Source organism: Dermacentor albipictus, chromosome 1, assembly GCF_038994185.2.
Source record: "Dermacentor albipictus isolate Rhodes 1998 colony chromosome 1, USDA_Dalb.pri_finalv2, whole genome shotgun sequence".
Classification (NCBI taxonomy): domain Eukaryota; kingdom Metazoa; phylum Arthropoda; class Arachnida; order Ixodida; family Ixodidae; genus Dermacentor; species Dermacentor albipictus.
In genome coordinates, this window is record NC_091821.1 from 322,319,474 (window position 1) to 322,341,126 (window position 21,653).

The following is a 21,653-nucleotide window of genomic DNA, read 5'->3' on the forward strand; positions in this document are numbered from 1 at the left end:
ACCGCTCTCTTCCTGTCTCTTAACGTTACGCCTAACATTCTTCGTTCCATCGCTATTTGCGTGGTCTTTAACTTCGAGCTTATTTGTCAGTCTCCAAGTTTCTGCTCCATATGTCAGCACCGGTAGAATGCATCGATTGTACACCTTTCTCTTTAATTATAATGCTTACAGCCGGGATCTGACAATGCCTGACGAATGCGCTCCAACCCATTTTTATTCTGTCAGTTTCCTTCTCATGATCAAGGTTCCCTGCCCGTAATTAACCTAGGTAAACATACTCCTTCACAGACTCCTAGATGCTGACTGGCGATCCTGAACATTATCTTTGTCTTACACTCTGTCTTACACTCTGTCTGTGAAGGTCCTCAATCATTTGTTGTAACTCATCCCCAGTGTTGCTGAACAGGACAATGTCATCTGCGAACAGAAGGTTGCTGAGATATTCGCCGTTGATCCTCATTCTTAAGCCTTCCCAGTTTAATAGCTTGAAAACCTCTCCCAGGTGTATAGTGAATAGCATTGGTGAGACTGTCTCTCCCTGCCTGACTCCTTTCTTTATATGTATCTTTCTACTTTTCTTGTGTAGAATTAAGGTATTTGTAGAACCTCTGTAGATATTTTCCAAGGTATTTACGTAAGCGTTCTGTACTCCTTGATTACGTAATGCCTCTATGGCTGCTGGTAGCTCTACTGAATAAAATGCATTTTCGTAATCCATGAAACCCAAATAGAGAGGCTGGTTGTGCTCTGCGGATTTCTCGATTACCTGACTGATGACATGGATGTGATTCATTGTAGAGTATCCCTTCCTGAAACCTGCCTGTTCCCTCGGTTGACTAAAGTCCAGTGTCGCCCTTATTCTATTGGAGATTATCTTGGTGAATATTTTATATAATACTGGGAGTAAGCTAATGGGCCGGCCTATAATTTTTCAATTCTTTAACGTCTCCCTTTTTGTGGATTAGTATAATGTTAGCATTCTTCCAGTTCTCCGGGACCCTTGAAGTCTATAGACAGTTCGTATAAAAGGCCGCTAGTTTTTCAAGCATTGTGTCTCCTCCATCTTTGATTAGACCGACCGGTAGTCCATCTTCTCCTGCCGCTTTTCTCCGTTTCATGTCTTGCAAGGCTCCGCTAACTTCATCGCTAGTTATGGAAGGAGCCTCTGTAACCTGTTTATTACTACTTCGAATGGAGGTATCGTGGCTGCTTTGGGTACTGTACAGGTCAGTATAGAATTCTTCCGCTGCTTTTACTATATCTTCGAGTTTGCGGATGATATTACCCTGCTTATCTTTCAGTACATACATCTTGGTTTGTCCGATGCCAAGTTTCCTTCTCACTGATTTCAGGCTGCGTCCTTTTTTTACTTCTACCTCAGTCTTTCTGACGTTATAATTTCGAATATCCCTTATTTTCTCCTTGTTGATTAGTTTTCACAGTTCCGCGAATTCTATCTGATCTCTTCAATTGGACACTTTCATTCTTTGCCGTTTCTTTATTAGGTCCTCTGTTACTTGGGAGAGCTTACCTACTGGTTGCCTTGGTGCCTTACCTCCTACTTCAATTGCTGCTTCTGAAGCCAGCCTCCTTATGGTTTCATTCATTACTTCTATGTCATCTTCATCTCTCCGTTCTAAGGCTGCATATTTGTTTGCAAGTGTCAACCTGAATTGGTCTTTTAACCTCACTGCGTCTAGGTTGGCCTGTTTCTTCTTGACCAGTTTTACTCTTTCTCTCTTCAAATTGAGGTGAATGCTAGCCCTGACTAACCTATGATCACTGCACTTTACCCTACTTAACACTTCTACATCCTACACTATGCTGGGATCGGCAGAAAGTATGAAATCAGTTTCATTTCTTGTTTCACCATTAGGGCTTTTCCAAGTCCACTTTTTGTTCCAACGCTTCCTGAAGAAGGTGTTCGTTATTCGCAGCTTATTCTTTCCCGCGAATTCTACTAACATCTCTCCATGAGTGTTCCTAGAATCTACGTTGTAGTTGCCAGTCGCTTGTTCAACAGCCTGCTTTTCCCCACTTTTGCATTGAAGTCGCCCATGACTACAGTATACTGAGTTTGCCTTTTCGCATCGCTAATTAAACATCTTCATAAAACTGTTCTGTGTCTTCATCATCGTGACTGGAGGTTGGATGAAGGTTTGTACTGCCTTTATTCTATATCTCCTATTCAGCTTTATTACGACTACTGCTACCCTCTCATTAATGGTGTAGAATTTGTCATTGTTGCCCACCATGTCCTTATGGATTAGGAATCCTACTCCAAACTGCTTCTTATCTGGTAGTCCTCTATAGCAGAGGACGTGGCCATTTATCAGCACTGTATAAGCCTCACCAGTTCTTCTAACCTCACTAAGGCCAATGATACCCAAACAATGCCTGACAATTCCTCAAAGAGTCCTTCTAAGCTAGCCTCACTCGAGAGGATTCGGGTGTTAAACGTTGCAAGGATCAGTTTCCCTTGGCGGCCTGTCCGGACCCAGAAGTTCTTAGCACCCTCTGCTGCGTTACAAGTCTGACCGCCGCCTTGGTCAGGTACTCCGCAGCTGCTGGGGACTGAGGGCCATTGGGTAATTTGAGTGAGTCATTTGGGAGGGAGTGGCCGAATCAGTGGCGTAGCTAGGTCGTCTGGCACCCGGGGCCCTTCGCTCTTCTGTCACCCCCCCCCCCCCCGGGTGTAGTCGAGGAAGGCGAGGATATTGACAATTTTCGGGTGTCTTCAGACGTATATGACACCCCCCCCCCCCCCACTGGCCCCGTGCACCCGGGGCCCACGGCCCCCCGGACCCCCCTGTTGCTACGCCACTGGGCCGAATACTGCACCAGGAAGGCCAATTCCTGTTCTGGTGAGAGAGTGTCTTGTTGAAGTTTAGCGGGTCTTCCTAATTTTGTTGTATCTTGATTAGGATAGTCCCACTTGCACTCCGCGTTTTTTCCGGTGTCAGGCGTCACTCCAAGCCTGGAGATGTAGTGTACTGGCGGAAGTGAATTCCAGTTTCCCACCTTCACAAACAGAAAAACGCAAGGATTCGAACTTCTGACTATGGCAACCGGGCATCCAAGCTAGCTCAGTCAGATAACCCTGCGGGCTGTCAGGCCACCTTATGTCGGAGAATTCCAGCCTAGAGGATCCTACGTGCCTGAAAATATGCTTGAATTTTCCGCGAGACGCGGATACGTCGAGTGTGTGGAGGATGCATTGGCAGAGACTTTTGTTGAAATGGCAAATCCTAAGTGGCGAGGCGGACCGCCAGAACAATATGGTTGTGAGCCGCGCGTAAAATAGTCGACCTTGGAAGCGGCCTTGTTCTATGCTTGGAAAGCGCTTATACGACGCCTCCTTTAAGCTACAGCGAATACTTCTGCGATCAGTTAGACCTTGTTTGTGCATATCACGCGGGAATGCTACTGACGTCCCTTTTCCCGCCGCGCTTGCGATACTTGCAGTTTAGCAGTTGCGAATACACGCTCGTGATACACGCTCGGGAGCACAAACAGAAACACGCGAAAAGGAATATAAGTGCAAATGTATAAAACATAAATGGACGCAAACTGCGACCTTTTTTGACGTGATGAAAGCTGTATGTGAACTTTACAACTGCTGTCGCTACGTTATATTTTTTTCCTTAATATTTGCGTGGTACTCCAAACCTTCTCAACATTTCTTTTTGTCTTCCTTTAGCGCGACAATCTTTCTTTTTTTTCTGTGTGTGTGTGGGGGGGGGAGGGGGGGGGTGTTCTCACTAGAAAGTCAGTGCAAGGTATGTCAGTAGAGTCAGTCTAAGCCCACTTCGCATATCTCAAATGCCTGAAACCATGCTTGAATTATCCGTGATATACGGGTTTTGCTGATCGCGGCAGGTGACACAACCTAGTATTTCTGAATGGTTCTAACATCGTGGTTTCGGAGTCTCAATCCCGTATACGCATGCGGCCATGCATTAACGCGGCTAGACACACGACATATTTTCGGCGAGCTTGAACAGCATTTGAAGGTAGTGTGGAAAAATAAAAAAAATGAGAAAAAAAATTTTTCAGCGCTTACCGGGAATTCACGAGTCGCGTATGGACGGAGGGACACCAACCAGCTTACGGTCGCGTCTGCCAACGGTAATATTTCTTCTCAGAAAATTTTGCATGGCTACAATTTCTCGACGTTTTCTAGTCGTGAAATATGTGTACATTTAGGCCGCACAAAATTAAAAGGTTTCTAGTCTATTTCTTGAAGCGCTGAGGGATTAAGGAGTGAGCGCATCGCGCTTCCTTAGGAGGGGGGGGGGGGGCGTGTAAGAAAGTTCTCCTGCACTCCTGACTTGTCACCTGGCTCACTGACTATAACGCAAGCATGTGGAGACGGAGACTCTATAGCGGCTCCCGATAAGCATGCATCCTGCACAGGTTGTACAGGTGAGCCTGGTAGTATGGAAGGACCTGGTGGTTTACCGGGTGCGCCGGCGGCTGCTGTTCAGCCTGCTGGAGCTGAGCGCACCGGTGCTTCTCCTGGCGCTGTTTTGGTGCACGTCGGCCGCGCACCCGGACACCGGCCGGGTGCGGCTGGACGCCGGCGCAGCTGGGCCGCGCCGAGACCCGTGCGACGCGCCCTACAAGGGACGCAGGCTCGCCTTCGCGCCCAGGACCAGTCCTTACGCTCGAGAGCTGCTGCTCAGGGCGTTCCCGGAGCTGGCGGCAACCGAGGGTGAGGTCGCGCGCAAGGTGCTTTTGCGTTCGTAGACAGAACGGCAGGAAAGAAATACTATACACGCGATTCGAGACTGACAACGTATTCGAACGAAACTCTACTCTCATTTCTGTGGCTCAAAAATGACGTTTGCTGTATAAAAAAAGAAGAAAAAAAAACTGTGCGCCAAAATTTTATTATTCAGTTGCGTGCCCAAACCGTGCCGGTAATGACGTCAATTTCACGTCACAGATTTTACTGTATTCCGCATTTCGACCGGTTCTGCGCAATAAAAGCTCTCTTAGCCCTTCTTTGTTCAGGAATGCTTATCTTGCCCCACTGACATGAATGGCCCACGTGCACTTGTTCGCAATTCTTCGGGGTGAGAGCACAGGAAGTCGGCCAAGAATGAGACACAAAAACTTATCGTCACCAGTCGCACGCCCCACGAAGGTGCATGCAAACCACGACTTCCGCCCCAGAAAGGCGACGCATAGATTACTAAACGCAAAAAGACTAAACGAGACCGCAAACGTGCTATCCCCTCACCCCCAACACTCCCTCCCGAAATTTCTGTGTACCAGGCTACCTCACATAAAATGACGTACACAACACCCACCTGACCCCTACCCCAGTCAAATGTGAGCACCCCCTCCCCTCTCTCTCCATCTCCTATGAAAAAATTTCCTGACTAAGCCACTGGCCACATGTTAACAAAAATCAAGAGCCCTTCATTTAGACACCACAAAGTGGTCGTGAAGGACAGCTATAACTTCAAGCTTTCAAACAAAATCTCTAATGAACTGTGTGAAATCTGTGTGAGAAAAATGAGAAGAAAGAATGTATTCATCAACACGTACCCGCTTGGAGTTTAAGAACATATAGTTCCAGTATTTACCTAGCACAAAGTCTGCAAAGTTTTATGCGCGTGCATACATTACCCTTTCCTTCGCTGCCATTGATGTGTCATTATTGTCGTGATCATAACTTACTGCCTCATTCTGCACGACCCAGAAATTTAATGAATTCCCCTCCTGCCAGCGCAAGTCTGATTGTGCAAGCGTATTTTAACTAGCAGTGAGAGAAGTTCAGATATGTTAAACCTATGTTTCTCGTTTGCTGTGATAGTTGGCATCTTGCATTTTGCCTTTCAGCACTGTGCAATTTTCAGGCTAATCTCGCATTAAAGTATATTTTACAGCGAAGCTGGCAGCCTCTCTTTGGTCGGCATTTTTTGTGCGTCTTTGAACAAGAATTATCATCATGAGCAATGGCTCATACCCCCATAAACAAGAAAAATGCAATGACTCATTCTCCTATTAATTCAGAGGCTACAAGTACTCAGAAAAGTGAGGCGAACAGTAAATACATTAATTGAAATCACGCATACAACTTACACATGCAACGTACACAACAGCGTACGTTTTAATAAAAAACAAGCTCAAAGCAAGCATCTATCATCATCAGCAATGGATCATACCCGCGTGAGCGAGCATAAATTCAATGGCTCATACACCCGTAAGACAGAGCGCACAGGAAAGTGAAGCGAACAGCGCATACATTAATTGAAATCACCCATACAACACACAGAACAGCGTACGTTTCAATAAAGAACAAGGTCGAAACAAGCATCTGAACCATCAATAAAGCATTGCATACCCCCCTCTGCAGTTGTGGTGGTGGTTTTGCAACAGGTTCGCAGGACATCCACTTTCGCAAGGCCGAGATGACGAGCCAATTTTATTTTCTGTCTTTTTGTAACACTGGTAGCTTGCATAAATCATAAGCACATGACCCCCCCTTTGCCGTATCCCGCACTCAACCCATCTACTTGGTCTTCCAGGGGGCAGTAATGTCAAAGTAATGAATGAATGACCCAAAGCTTGAGAGTAGAACTGCTTGAGCAATGTGAAGCCAACAGCAGCACTAACAATCAGCGCGGCATTCTTGCTTTCTTGCTCACAGAGTTGGAGGGCTTCGAGAATAGGCGTCACGTCTTGGAGAAAGCCGAGTCCGGTACTCTGGGCGCAGACGTGGTGGTGCTTTTTGACGGCATCGAAGAGGCTAACGGTGGGAAGATGAACGCTCCCGGGGACCTCAACTACACGCTGTTGTTCGACGAAGCGCTGCCTCCGCAGAGATTCTCCTTCCGGTGCCCTGGACCGCGAGCCATCGACGAGGATCAAGAGGAAATGCTTGCTAGTAGGTGACAACGAGATCGTTCTTACTGTGCCCTCAGAGGTCTTTAGCAGATGTCGAAGGTTGTGCCCCAAGCAACACGTTCGCTAAGGAAGGGGACGCTGCGGTGCGGGTTGCCGTAGAGGCGAGTAATTACGTGGCGTCACTTTAATAGCAAGTCATAACCATAGTCAAGCAATATAAATATCTCGGCGTACACATAAACGAAGAAAAGACTTACTCGAGCACCCACCAAGATAATCTGAAAATGAAGGGGAAGCGGCATGCAGCAATAATTAAACACAGAGCACTGTGGGGCCACATTAAATATGAGGTGGTGCATGGAATCTGGACAGGAGTAATGGGTCCAGCGCTAAGGTTCGCAAATGCAACCCTATGCTTAAAATCGGATAGCTTGTCGGGGTTGTAAATTAACCAACTATCGCTGGACGGTTAGCTTTGGGAGCCCACGGTAAAACTACAACTGAGGCAGTGCAGGGAGACATGGGTTGCGCTTTTTTCTTTTCTGACCTTAGAGAAGCACAGAGTAAAATTAGTTTTGAAGAAATACTCGGGAACATACATCAAATTAAATGTATGGCTACACTCTTTAACAAATTTACACCCTTTGGGGCTTATCTCGTCCCACAACGATAATCACCATCTGTATTTCCTTTCTTTAACGCTGCGAGCCCGGTGCTTCAGAGTCACGAACGGCTTTAACAGCGAGACACAGCATTCTCGACAGAGAAGTGGCGAGCACTGAGTTTTCAAGAAAGGAAACGCAAGCAAGACAAACGACGATTATTGTTGTGGGACAAATATACACCCGAAAGGGTGCAACTGTTTTAAGAGTGATAAAGCGCACAAGTATCTCTACCTGAAATGCGTGGACACAGAAAGGACGAATAGGTCAAGAAAGTTGGCAACCACGTACATGATAATTGAAACTGAAGATAGACACGCATGAGTCATCAGAAAGAAATGGAGAAACCGAGGCGGTGAATTGGATGCAAAAAATAGAAACAGAAGGGACCATGGAGGTTTACAAGAATGAGAAGAAATTAGAAGGGAGAATCTGTACGATAACACAAAGGCCTTGCTATTTGAGGCTCGAGCCGGTTGCCTAAGGACAAAAACATACCGGAGCAAATATTCGGAACTAGATGAGGCCTGTGTACGCTGTAGCAAAAAACCGGAGACCACTCAGCACATGCGGAGGGATTCACCCAGAGAAAACAGCGGGTAACGTACACCTTCCAGAAGCGCTTGGGTTTAAAGTGGACGGAATTATCGATCGGTCAGCAGTCGCGATAAGCAGGACACGTTTAGAGGATTGGTGGAAAAAAAGCAGGGAATGGATTGATACGACCGCATCTCTTACAGGTAGCGGCACAAGGTACCGGCACAAGGTATACTTTGAAGGGGAAAAAAGATTAAGGAGATGTATACACGAATGCTAGGGGGAAAAACGTATAGAATAACTGATTAGATCAGCCAGGCTGGGGTGACTATTTGTCACCGCCCCGTTCCAAAAGGGTTAACATTAAATCATCATCGTCATCATCATCATAATCAGTAGGATGACTAAGTGCATTCCCGCTCCACCACTAGGGGGAGCGCATTGAGGCGCCCGAGGTTGCAAGTGCGCCCTCGGGCGCCTGCAAGAGTATATGGGGTGATGATTTTTGAACTTTACAAAATTTTTGAAAATCACTTGTGGCAGATAGCATAATTTCAGTCCTTGAGCTGGGATATTCAAAGATGAGGACATTTCTTGCACTAAAAAAATCAAAACGCGTGATCAACCAATTGATGTAAATTCACTAATTAACTCCTTAATTAATTACTGTACGGCACGCGTGGCAATTCACGAATTGTAGCCGGTTAGTGTGCAAGGCATATCCACTAGGAAGAAATTTTGAGGATGGCACGGGTTTCGAGCTGTGTGCCATCAAACTCGCAGTAAAAATGCACTGTTATTCAACTGAGTTTTTTTTAAAGAACGCTTTTGAAGCACAAAAGTAACTTATGCATCGAAGCACAAAAGTAACTGGAACGGCCATGTAATTCGTCCCACACTTTGGGAAATATCTTAGAACTGGTGTCATTCTGCAAATTCATTTCAAGTGGATGCGTCTTGTAAGCTCACCGGCTAGAATTCGTAAATTGCAATATGTTCCATAAAGTAATTACTTGTAAGTTAATTAGTGAGGCAGTGAGGCAGCATCCGTCCAGAAGCACATCATGTGGACGTTGTCAGCTTTACCGAAGCCTCGAATTACGAAGACGTTTGGGGAAATATGAGTGGATCATACAGTGCAGCGATTGGCGGCGTGAAAAGTAAACACAATGAAGGAAGTGTTGTTTGGTAAAAGTTGGCAATTTAGCTGGGGACAGAACTATTTAAGGATTTCATGTTTACTTATATGACGAGCAGATCTTAAGGGATGCCGAAAGACACACCACAAAGGTAATATGAACTAGCTTTGTGGTACCAGTCGCTGCTTCTATTTAAAGAGCATATTCATTCGTTCAAGCACTGATTGACGGCACGCAATTTGGACAGAGAGGAAAACGTTGCATTACCGGCCGCGTGAAGTAATGCTTAACGCTACGAGTTCCAACGGAACATTTTTTTTTTTTACTATCCCGTTGTTAATGAGACTCAGTCGGCGCGGAATCCGAAACGTTATTACTAAAGACCGGAACTTTAGGCAAAATATCTATATTTTGCTTACGTCCTTACATATCGCGCCTAGCTAGCATGTAAATACGAACTATGGCTTTAGAAACATTTTAGTGGCGCCTTTATCGTGCCTCATTTGGTGTGCGTGACTGCATTACATTTTCAGCGTCTGAAAGGCCGTTTCCGTGTTTTGTTCTACCCTCATCTTGTTTATAATGTTGAAACTCGCTGGAGAACTTGTCTGCAGGCAGCCGATTATCACCCCTAACACTTTGCCGGTGTAAATGCCGTTAACAGATTTGCAGCAAACTAGAGCATTGCCTTTGAGATGCGCCCAAACTGCTCTACATGACGAACACTACAAGTTGACGTAGCGTATCTGTGCGTTGACGTCACGTTTATAGAGACATCACCTAGAAGCGTGAATTCTCGGGCACAACTCTTGACTCCGAGTAAGGGGCTCATTTTGAACGTGCAGCGGAGGTTCGCCACAATCTCTGATGGGCCTGTTGCTGATAGACTTAGTTCGAAGCTTCAATGTGTCTCGGACAAAAGTGACGGGTTTTCGGTATTGAAAGGACTGCCAAAAGTTCTACCTGGACAAATTTTGCAATTCCAGAAAGCATTGGCTCATCGAGCGTTCCGGAGTGCAACTATGTGCCGCTAACTTCGGCGTATGTTGCTGAGCGCTCCTTTTCTCCAAACTCTCCGAAAAAAGACACAACATCGAACCCGAAAATATCGGTATGGTTATTGTTTACACTACTTTCACAAGTTTTCCCGTGGTGCCTATAGTCACGCCAGATTTGAGATAAATCTTGTATAACCTACACAACCTGTCTCATTCCATTTTATTGAGAAAATAAAATAAGTTTCTCAAAACAGGGATTTAGTGAGCTGTGTTCCTTAGAAAATTATAATTCCATGGTTTAATGCGAGCCTGCGTCGCCTGCTGAACAAAAAGAAAAGACTATTGCGGCTGACCAAGGCAACACAAACGGCCGAACGCTGGAACGCCTACGCCACCGCCAACACTGCGTAATTCAAAATGTCGTCTGAAGCAAAAAAAAAAAAAGGATTTCTACCAACACAGGCTCCCGTACCTTCTTAACCCGAGGAAATTTTGGAATGTGGTCAGCGGGAATAAGCCGAATAAGGTAGGTCTCTGCGATCATAACAACGCTCCAATACACCCGAGTGACTTCTGCAAAGTGTTTAATGAATTTTTTCCCTTGTGTTTCTTTCCTCTACCTGGCCGATTGCATTCCCTCATCCTTGTACATCTCAATTTCTACCCATACATCCAATAATCATTCATTCCTTTGGTGCGACATGTTTAATTGAAAGGCACAAGGTTTCTCTAGTTCAGGTGTCAACGGCATAACAACGAAGTTCTTGAAAGGTAAATCTACCTGCTCATCGGTAATTCTTCGTGAAACCTTTGAACAGTCATTACAGAGTTGTTCCGTCCCTCATGACTGAAATGCCGGGAAGGTGGTTTCATTACATAATTCAGGTGGTACTGGCCTAATACTTATCTATCGGCCCATTTAACTAACCAGCGTTCCCTGTAAACTTCTTGAGCACACAAATTACTCTCATTTTGTTACTTTCCTCGAATTTAACAACTTTTTCAATTCATGTCAACATGACCTCAGAATTTTTTTTTTTTTTCGTGTGAAACACAACTCCTATTTCGCGCTAATGGTTTATTTCTCGCTATGAATGACAATGCTATTGTGGACTGCATTTTCTTAGACATTGCTAAGGCGTTTGACACTGTTTCCTATGATCTACTACTAATTAAACTCGGTGCTCTTAACATTGACGATAAGGTATTAGACTGGATTAAATGTTTTCTTTCCCATCTTAGCCAATATCTCTCAGTTAATAATAATGACTCACCTTTTGTTACCGTGATTTCTGGATTACCTCAAGGTTCGGTTTTAGGTCCTCTCTTGTTTCTAATTTACATTAAAGATCTTCCTAACAACGTTATCTCACATATAAGACTTTTCGCTGGTGACTGTGCGCTATATCGTTTAATTACTAATCCCTGTGATGAAGAACGTTTGCAGTTGGACTTGAACGCAATTTTTTCATGGTGCAGTGACTGACTCATGACCCTTAACAAGGGCAAACAGCTGCTTATTTCTAGTCGCCCTCATGATAACAGCCCTCGCCATCTTCTTAATAACACTCCGACATCACCTGTCTCATTCTACAACTATCTGGGTATTCACATAACACACAATCTGTCCTGGAAAACGGACTTGAAATACGTATCTAACCAGGCTAACCGCACGCTCGGATTCTTACGGTGCCATTTCATAGCTGCTAGCAGCACCGTTAAGCTTCGTCTGTACAACACCTAAACTAGAATATGCATGCTACATTTGGGATCCTAATCAGATAACTTTAATTAACACTTCAGAGTCCGTCCAAAACCACGCCGCCCGTTTTATTGTTTCAAATTACTCCCGAACAGCAAGCGTATCTGCTATGAAATCAGTCCTTGGTCTTCCGGTTCTTTCTCTGCGCCGTAGGTATTTTAGTTTATGTATTTTGCATAGAATTTATCAAACCAACCTTATTCTCAAAGATAAGTTACTTCTTTCTCCATCTTATAAATCTTCACGAACTGACCACTACTTCGAGGCAGCGATGCCGCACTGTCGAACTAGCCTTGGAATGAACTCATTTATTCCTCGCACTGGATATGGCCGGAACCATTTTCCTACCTTCATCACTGTCGTCACCGACGCCAATAAATTTAGAGGAAACCGCCACCGATTTTGTATCCCCTCCCCTCTGTAATGCCTATGGCCTTGAGAGTATAGAAAATAAATAAATAAATAAATAAATAAATAAATAAATAAATAAATAAATAAATAAATAAATAAATAAATAAATAAATAAATAAATAAATAAATAAATAAATAAACTGATCCTCAGATGCACAGAGGATGTTACCATTTGAGCCCAACTTGCCTAAATGACAGTCATTGGCGCCTATGTTTGCCTTAAATAACAGCTTTAGTGCCTGTTACAGGAACAATTTCCAGTGCCTAAATATCCGGTTAATAACTCTAGGCCTTGAAGGTTTCAAGGTCGAGACTGTCAACAGCGGTAATATAATTTGTTATTAACCATTGCGCCGATGCCCGAATAACACTACTATACTTTATGTCTGATGTAGTTTGTGACTATAGTTCATAAGCGTAGATACCTAGGCTCTCACACGCGCGAGCGGTGCGCGCAGTAGGACCTTTTCTCCCTTTTGTCGCAACATCCAAGCGACATCCAAGCATGAGTCGACCAGCGGCGACGGCTGCTTTAGATGACCGCTTTTTTTTTTCGCCCGCTGAAACTGTGCAGCACGCCTAGCACGACTGTCTTGCACCTCTGTTGCAGGTACTCTGTGGCCTGTTCAGTGTCGATTGAACCGAGCCCACTTGGATCTGTATGCAGAAACAAGGAAAATAGAACCGAGGCCACCCGTAATGAAGGCATGTATCAGCCTATGATGCTTCCGATAGAGATAACTCGGACTAACAGATTGGGCCTAGTAAATTGCGATTAACGCATGAGATTTACCCTAAACGGTAGACATAATCTACTGCGCAACTGAGCACCAAAAGGTTGCTGTTCGTGTATTCGCTCTATAAGGTAAACAGTGACATTGAAGTAGTATATATCTCTAATCTGTGGCCCTCCTCTGTTCCTGCTTGGCGTGGCAGATCCGCATGAAGCGTTTCCCTCTGCCGTCGATGGTGGTGGACGTGGGCGCGTGCCAACCGCTTTACCCCTGGGTCGCGCTATTCCTGTTCGAGGTCGGATTTCTGCCGCTGTGCCTCAACTATCTGTACCGCTTCATTGAGGAGAAGATCAACGACAAGAGGGTGCGTGCGCAGACTTCCTAACCTAACCTAACCTAATCTAACGCAGTCATTGAACACATTAATTTTACTGCGACAGCACATAAGAACTGGATGGTCTGTTTGCTTTGTCTGTCTGACCGTTCCGGTCGGTTACGCTGGCTACCAGGCTAAGCTATAAGATAAACGGGCTCGAAGCGATAAGCTGTTAACGCGTACATACTAGTCCAGAGTGTCCCTAACGTGGCTGAGCAGCGTTTATGCGAAAGGAATAGTTCGTAGTCTGCTCGAAAAGGGATCAAATCGTAGAGTTTGAAAGCACGCGTGCACACGATGACTAGAACACGAAGGTAAGCTGGTTTGTGCTAGTTTGAGGACGGAAAAAATCGTGCATTCGTCTTCGCCGTTGCACTATAGACCGTTAACATGTCACTTTCACACCAGCGATCTGAAGATTATCATTCAAGGAACAATGGCGCAAACGAACAGGAACGACATAGAACACACCTGTTTTCTATCTCGTCCCTGTTCGTTGCGCCATTCTCCCTTGGGTATGGATTACGAACAACAAGCCCAACAGTCAGTGCTTCTGAAAGATTATTATATTGGAGTGCTACGGACAAACGTTCACTATGGCAGCACAACAATCAATCTCAGCAAGCACCATCCTCGAAACCCGTATAAATTAGATAAGGTAGACCGTAACGCACCACCCCTGCGCAGAGTATGCATGCACCTGTACGAGCCGGTCGACTCTCGCCGCTGCAGGAGTGGATGCTTATTCAGGGTCTGCGCAACGGCGCCTTCCTCTGGGGCAAAGGTGTCGCATGTTTCGTGTTCTCTTCGCTGCCCTGCCTGGTTGCCGTGTCGGTGCTCACGTGGCCTCACCCTCGCTTCCTGTTCACGGCGCTGTCCTACTCGGAGCCGAGCGTGCTGTTCGCCGCCATCTTCCTGCCCTATGCTGCGAGGCTGGCCGCTTCCTGCGTGCTCTTCGGCACGCTCTTCATGAATCGTACGCGCGTTCTGCACGTTTTGCTTTCCTTGGATGCACGGAGCAATATTTTCGCGCCTGACAACGCGCTTTCGCATCCCGGAGTCATTGTTTCCAGGCTAGTGGACCGTGAATCACGTTTATATATAAGCGCGAGGGACGTTTTCTTTATATCAATCTACGAAGCTAGCACTCATATGTAATTTTTAAAAGTCTATAACCCAAGCAAATGTTTCTCCTACACTTCCTTGCTTTCTCTCGATACTTAATTGTTCTTTATATTTTACATGAAATATGTAGACTCTAAAGGCAAAAGTCGCCGGCAGGTCCCTTCGTACCAGTCCATTCGTAATCCATTTTCTTCAAAATAGACTGCTTGCGAAAACGTATGGATAACAATTGATGAAATTTGTAAAATCGTAATTAAGAGACAAAAAAATGACAATCCATCGACCTCGTATAGTAGAAACGCTATCATTATTCTGCAGACAATACGGATAAATGTTAGTGGAAGTCTCTATAAATCACGCCACCTCATTACGCCTCGCAGGATGGGCTTGCGCCCATGCGTTCACGCTCTGGTGGCTCGTGGGAGCCATCCTTGCCCTGGACTTTGAAATGGAGTTCAGGGACTTCTACATCTTCGCGCTCTGCGTCTTCATGCCCAACTTCTGGCTTACCTTCGCCGTGCGTGCAGTGTGGCACTCCGAAAGGAAAGGTATGTATTGTATTGTAACGGGACGTAACGTGCCTACAGCTGGTTTACAGCTGGAACATGAAAATGCCGGACTCGTGCGGCTTTCCGCGTTGTCGCTGAAGAGAGGAACTTCAAGATCAGAAGGAACGCTGACAGCTCCTCTTGCGCTTGCGAGTGCGTGTCTCGTATCACTAGTTCTCGGTTACTCTTTATTTTTTACTCTCTCTGCATGTGCTCACCTGCATGCATGCCTTCGGCTCGAAAGAACGATGGTGTCGCGAACCGTGCACAACGTGGCGTACAATCATCTCGGGCATAATCCACACCTCGGTTCGTACGCTGGAGCTGCTCGTAATGACAGGCACTTCTCTACTGGGATGACGAAATTTGCCAAGGCGGTCGGACGAGTTGCACGTTTACAAACAAAAGTCTTCATTAACTGGGTTCCTGCTTCTTCCCCGCGCTGGGCCACGTTCGTGAAGGAACCGCTGTTAGTGTAGATAGTGGAATGTGCAACGCACTTGTCTAGAAGACTTCGCCAACGTCGCCTAGTGGTCGCTGTTGGGTGCGAGGTCTGTTGGCTACGTGTGCATGGACGCGCCCTGTTGCGATCGGCCACCGGGGTAGTGACATTCTAACTTCTCCCAGCCCACTGCGACAAATCGCTTCATGAATGTAACAATGCGCACCCCTCAGACAGACTTGCAGCGACACCAAGGCAAGACACATTTGGCGGACCGAGTATTGTTTGTTGGTTCACGGTCGTCTTCACGCACCAATAGGAGCAAGGAAATTCCCGGAGAAAGGTTTCCTAAGGCGTGACTGTTTTAGGCTTGTAGCGCAGCTCGGAAGAGCAAAAAAGGAAAGGAGGTAGGGGTAATCAAAGGGAACGGAAAACAGAGTGAGCGCTAACTTCCAACTGACAGTTTATTTCGTGACACAAGGTTACTTATACACTCGGCAAACCATATGACATCAGGAGATAACAAAGAAATGAAGCAACAAAACCGATAGTAACCAGGTGGTAACATATTCAGACAGCCTGTGGCTGCAGTCGGAGATACGCCAATTCACTGTTTGATAATGATAATGAAGAAGAGCTTACACATGCATGGCCCAGACCAATGATAGCCTTTGCTTCGATGATTTCTCTTGTGAGCTGATTACGACTGCGACCAAGAATGACGCATTCCTCTAAGACAGGTTCGCAACCACACGTTTTGCTGTGCTGCGCAAGAAACCCCCCAGCTGTAATACAATTCTTGGCATTGTAACCATGTTCGCGCAGCATGTCATTCAGGCATCGGCCAGTTTGACCAACGTAACGTTTTCCGCACTTGAGTGGAAAACAATAAACGACACAATGTGTGCAATTAACAAACTTATTTTTGTGGTTCTTGTCACAGGAAAGAGGAGCTACCTTATTGGGATTAGTGAGTTTGCAAATCCTCATTAGCTTGTTAGGGGCAGAAAACACTACACGAACATTCGCTCACTGGGCGATTTTCTTAAGATTATGTGAGACGGTGTGAATATAAGGGATGACGCTAGTCCTACCCCTAGTAGTTACAGGATTATCTGCGTGCTGGTTGTCTTTTCTACGCTCTCTTAGAATTCGTTCTGCTATTGACACTTGTAGGGACACGGGATAACCAGCCTGCGAGAGCCGATGGCACTGAGAGGCAAAGCTAGACGAAACGGTATGGTGGCACGACTTTTTCAAAGCATTATTAAGGCAAAGGTTAGCAATGCCTCTCTTGATCAACTTCCTAAGGCGTTTTCTCGCGGTCCCCGGTAATCGCCTCGGTCGCTTGACAAACGCAGCAGCAAACTGCGGGGTCATCTCAGGAACCAAGACGTGCCAGCTTGAGTCAAGTGTGACAACCCCTGTTTACTAGGCCCCACGCCTTTCGGTGTGTTCAGTGAAACAAAGGTGCGGGGGTGAGTGTGTGAACCTTCGCCCTCGGAGGTGGGTCCTTCGACAACTTTGGACGCTCCGATTAGACACAGGTTGGACGGCAGTTTCCCTGGCCTAGGGATCTAGGGAGGACAGAGGGGGTTTTAAGCAGTCGTTTTCTGCTCCTCAGTGTTTCGTTTTTCAGTCATGCTAGACTGATGAAATGTAACGTTCTCCACTCTTAATGTAAATATTGTAAACAAACCCAGTACTCCTAGTTCTCGATGAGAACAAGTTCGTCCCTTCAACAACATCCTTAGCGTGGATGAGTCGGACGACGGCATGGGCCAGCTACCCCATTTGGCATGCTCGACCCCAACTCTTACAGTGCATGCGACATTACCACGCGTGCACTTAATGCGGCGTCGGCCTGTACTTCTTTATTTTTCGTGAGTGATGAAGGCCACATCCGCCGCTTGAGCGCTCTAGACAAGCGTTATTTACACTGCACGAGGTCAGTGTGAGATGTTCCATCATCTGTTCTCGAACAGTGCCGCAAGAAGCTCATACATTTTCAAAGCCTACGCTCAGTTCGTTAGTTGGGAAGCACGCTCGCCAACGGAGGGCGTCTGTCCACAGGTGCGGGCCTCTCGTGGGCGAGTTTGAGCGAGATGGGCGGCTGGCCGGTGACGGTTTCGTCGCCGCTGTCGCTGGTTTTGCTGCTGGCGCTGGTGTGGTACCTCGACTCCGTATGGCCCTGGCCCGACAGGATGCGCCGCAAGAACTTCCAGTTCCTACTCCAGGACGAATTCTGGCAATTGTCGCCAGACGCTGCCAACAAGAGCCAGGTGACGATTCTTCCGTTGAGCAGTAGCAAGGGGCGAACGAGATTGGAATGAATTAAGGGTAGGGTATGACAGGTGTACGCGATCCACTAAAGGTACGGTTCAGCTTTCATCTAGAGGTTTACCTACATTAGACGAAAGTTGGAAGTCCAGCTGTGTAATTTTGGGACGACGCAGGTTTAGACAAGCGGGAAGTTTTAATCAGGTAGCCTTGTTTGGTAGTAACGTTGCAGGGTTACATTGAATATAGAGTGTTAGTCCCGTAGGGCTATTGTGGATCGGTCTTGCGTCTTAAATTACAGTTATGGGGAGCAGCAGTCGGTCAGTCCACGAAAGTTCTGTACGAATACCATATGAGTCACCCTGTCAATAACTTATTATGTGAAAGGCGACGCCTTTCCTACAGTCGGACTGATGTCGGCGAAACAAGCCAAAAGTTTCAGTGCATTTATTTAAGACCTTAAATCTCGACGCAACAACCCTAAAAAAGGGTTATACAGAAACAAAAGCAAAATTTTACTGTTCAGCCTGCCGGAAGAGACTTGCAAGGATCTCAGAAGCTTGCCTATTGAAACTATTTACTGGCAAAAGATTAACAGAACAAGAGAACATGCTATTTGCGGTGGCGTATTTTGTCATCAACAGGCGTGTTCTCTTTCCACACTTCCTTTCTATTTTACCCACGTCTGACTAGAAGCGTCCTAAAGTAACGACGGTGGTTTTCGTTAGTCCTCTCAATTTGGTGCGCAATCTCGGCGTGTATCTGGCACCAGAAAGAACTACTTGTGACATCCTCAATGAGTCGCGAATTCAATTATGCAGACTGTGCACGGTTTTCGCAGCCTCCCGACAAACACTGCTGCAGCCAGGCAGGTGAACCTGCGGTATGCATGGTGAACGTCGCGAAACGCGTGGGGGACCTCCAGATGGAGCACCTGTCCATCGACTTCATCCGAAATAACATCACTGTCATCTTTGGTCACAGCGGCTCCGGCAAGAGCACACTCATCAAGATGATTTGCGGTACGTCGCCCACTTCGGATGTGTGCTGAACACACGCATTAAAACAAATATAACAAAACTGCCGGCAAACGTGGACTGCGCTTTACTTTTGATCGTAGTATCCTCGTGCACAGTCTGTGCTGCCGGTTGCGACCTCTTGGTCATATCAGTTATCTGTGGCTCAATGCTAAATTAAAAGGTGTGGTAAGGTATGGTAGTGTGTGGTATGGTATATTTTGGATATATTCTTATGCTCTCTAAAGCTGCATGAATCTAGCTTGCTCTTTTGAATGACATTTCCTTTATGTGAACTCAATTTTGCGCATATTGTATGTTGTGGTGTAGTACTTTATCGTATGGTGTGGTTTGGTACGGTGCACTAAGTTATACCATGTATAGTGCGGAACGGACATGGTATGGATATCATAACGCCTTGTATCAAGACTTCCTAGAACATCTTCGTATTGTAGTCTGGTTTGTTGGGATGTGTGGTGTGGTATTTCTTATTTATTTTAGTTTATTTAACACATACTGCGGACCAATTAGGGTCCAAACAGGACAGGGTGTACAAACTCGTCAAAGCATGCATGAATGATTTCAAACATTTCAAATGAATAAAACAAAATCCACAATAACACAGTATGGTGTGGTTACTGGTGTAAAGCATGGTAAAGCATGACAAATATACTACCGGTGCGTGAAGTATATATTCAGAAAAAAAAACTGATATATCCCACCATCACGTTTCGAGTGTTCGTCGGGGAAATGGGCGAAGCGGCAATGCATGGTAACAACAAGCACAGTTGACAAGTGCCAGAACAGATCTAGTCAGCACAGATGCATTTGGATGACAACGTTGTGCTCGGCATCCTTAGCCATGTTCCGTCCTTGTATGGCGCGGTTACCTATGTAACTCATGATTCTGGGGCTGGTTGGTTCTGTCACACAACACATCTTGTTAAGAAGAAGCACGCTTTACAGGGGCTACACGAAAAATGATGTACGCGAAACGAACTACGTTTACCTTTGCAGGAATTTTGCACCCGGATGAGGGCAGCATCTACGTCCACGACGTGAATGTACAGTACTCGCTGCCCGAGGCGCGATCCTTTATCAGCTACTGCGCTGAGAACAGCACATTGTTCGACTTCATGACGGTCAAGGAGCATATCCAGCTGTCGAAGTTGGTGAGCTCAGCTGATTACTTGGAGCAGTTAACAACAGCGTATTTTCATTGGAGCAAATCGTGTGCAGTATAGAGGAGCTCGTCAATTGAAACGTATATGTGAAGCCTACGCATTGGAGTGCACACCCCGAACGCGTAAAAACGAGAGAGCGATTTATTTAGCGTAGTGTGTGCAATAGCTTCGCGTGCGTAGTAAGATAACGGCATCATATTGCGTGTTCTCAGAACGTAAAATAAAATTTTGGAAGTAGAACCCGCACATCTTATTTCGTGCTTAACTCTGCTGGGGTCTGTGTAGCTTGCGAAGCTGTAATGTCGCGACATAGAAAAATCCATGTCACGGATCGGATGGATGGAACTTCGGATCGGATGCGCCGTGGCTTCTTTTATTTTTGTCGCATTCGCGAAAAATAAGTGGTAAAATCGCATATTGCTTATTATCATTCAATGCAGCAATAATATATTAGGCATGTGCGCCTGGTTTGTAGTAGGCTGCCTGCCTCAATTGACGCTGCAATGCCACCGCTGGCGCGGAAATCATTCGGAACGATTTCCTAAACGCCTCTTCGATGACGTACACGTGCAGCAGGTCAAAGGCGCTTTGCGTTGTGCCTTGACGTTATATCTTTAGATTACCGGATCGTTTTAGCACCTACCGAAAACTGCTAACGCCGGGACAATGATTAGCACGCAAAACCAGCTGATTTGCTTGTTTGCTAATTCATTCATTCATTCATTCATTCATTCATTCATTCATTCATTCATTCATTCATTCATTCATTCATTCATTCCCACACGCTCTCTTAACTCAGAAGTCGTGTTGTTCGTTTCTTTGTTTCTTTTTTCGTTTTAGTGTCATCTGCGTAGTGAAGGTATAATAAGATCGTGAATGCAAGCCAGAGGATCAAATCAAATGAAGCCAGAGAATGTGCGGACGTCTTCACTGCTTAACGCTATCGGCCCTAAGATATTTTCTCCGAGATTATATTTTCAGTAACCAGGAATAATCAATCAAAAAGAAGAAATGCGCGATGCGCACGAACTTCTCCCAGTTGAATGAGTCGAGCCCGTCTCCGGCCGCGCGGCGCGAAGTGGACACCACGACCCTGCTGCAGAACATGCGGCTGTCCGGTTACGCGAACGCCTGCATCAGCACGCTCGCCGTGGGAGTGAGGCGCAAGGTGGCACTTGCCGTGGCGCTGTCTCGACCGGCCGAGGTGCTGGTGCTCGACGAGCCGACTTCGGGCATGGACGCCATCAGCCAGGCCGACGTGTGGAAGGCACGCCTGACGCCTGTTGTTCCTACGTCAGCGTACAGTGATACGGAGCCCGCAAGTGATAGCAGTACGCGAGGTGTAAAGTAGTGCCTGGCTTACGAGAGACGACTTGTGGGAGGGATCACGATTAATTTCCACCAACCGGGGTTAGTTTAGCTTGGTTTAAACCTAAATAATCGAGCATTTCTTGCGCAGTATCATGTCCATTGTGAAAAAATGGAGGCCATAAAGTTAGATACAAGCAATTTTTCTTTAAATAAGCGATCCTATAATATCGCAGCAACGGAACCAATGACTGTAAATTGTAGTAGTTTAAA

The 21,653-nt window shown here is 46.0% G+C and overlaps 2 protein-coding genes across 5 annotated transcripts in view; one reads left to right on the forward strand and one right to left on the reverse strand.

Annotated features, from left to right (window-relative positions):
• Positions 1-21,653, reverse strand: part of Mettl5 (Methyltransferase like 5) — a 66,633-nt gene that overhangs the window by 15,004 nt on the left and 29,976 nt on the right. The window lies entirely within an intron of this gene.
• Positions 1-21,653, forward strand: part of LOC139054531 (phospholipid-transporting ATPase ABCA3-like) — a 52,261-nt gene that overhangs the window by 3,025 nt on the left and 27,583 nt on the right. For 2 of the 3 annotated variants that reach the window (XM_070531630.1, XM_070531631.1), the window contains exons 2-11: positions 4,417-4,714; positions 6,662-6,898; positions 12,978-13,072; positions 13,304-13,465; positions 14,210-14,453; positions 14,983-15,150; positions 17,666-17,874; positions 18,714-18,894; positions 19,906-20,060; positions 21,112-21,339. In XM_070531630.1, the coding sequence (XP_070387731.1) occupies positions 4,417-4,714; positions 6,662-6,898; positions 12,978-13,072; positions 13,304-13,465; positions 14,210-14,453; positions 14,983-15,150; positions 17,666-17,874; positions 18,714-18,894; positions 19,906-20,060; positions 21,112-21,339 (1,977 nt within the window). Of the gene's footprint in view, positions 1-4,416; positions 4,715-6,661; positions 6,899-12,977; positions 13,073-13,303; positions 13,466-14,209; positions 14,454-14,982; positions 15,151-17,665; positions 17,875-18,713; positions 18,895-19,905; positions 20,061-21,111; positions 21,340-21,653 lie in introns of those variants that run through there. The other variant, XM_070531632.1, reaches the window with a different exon arrangement.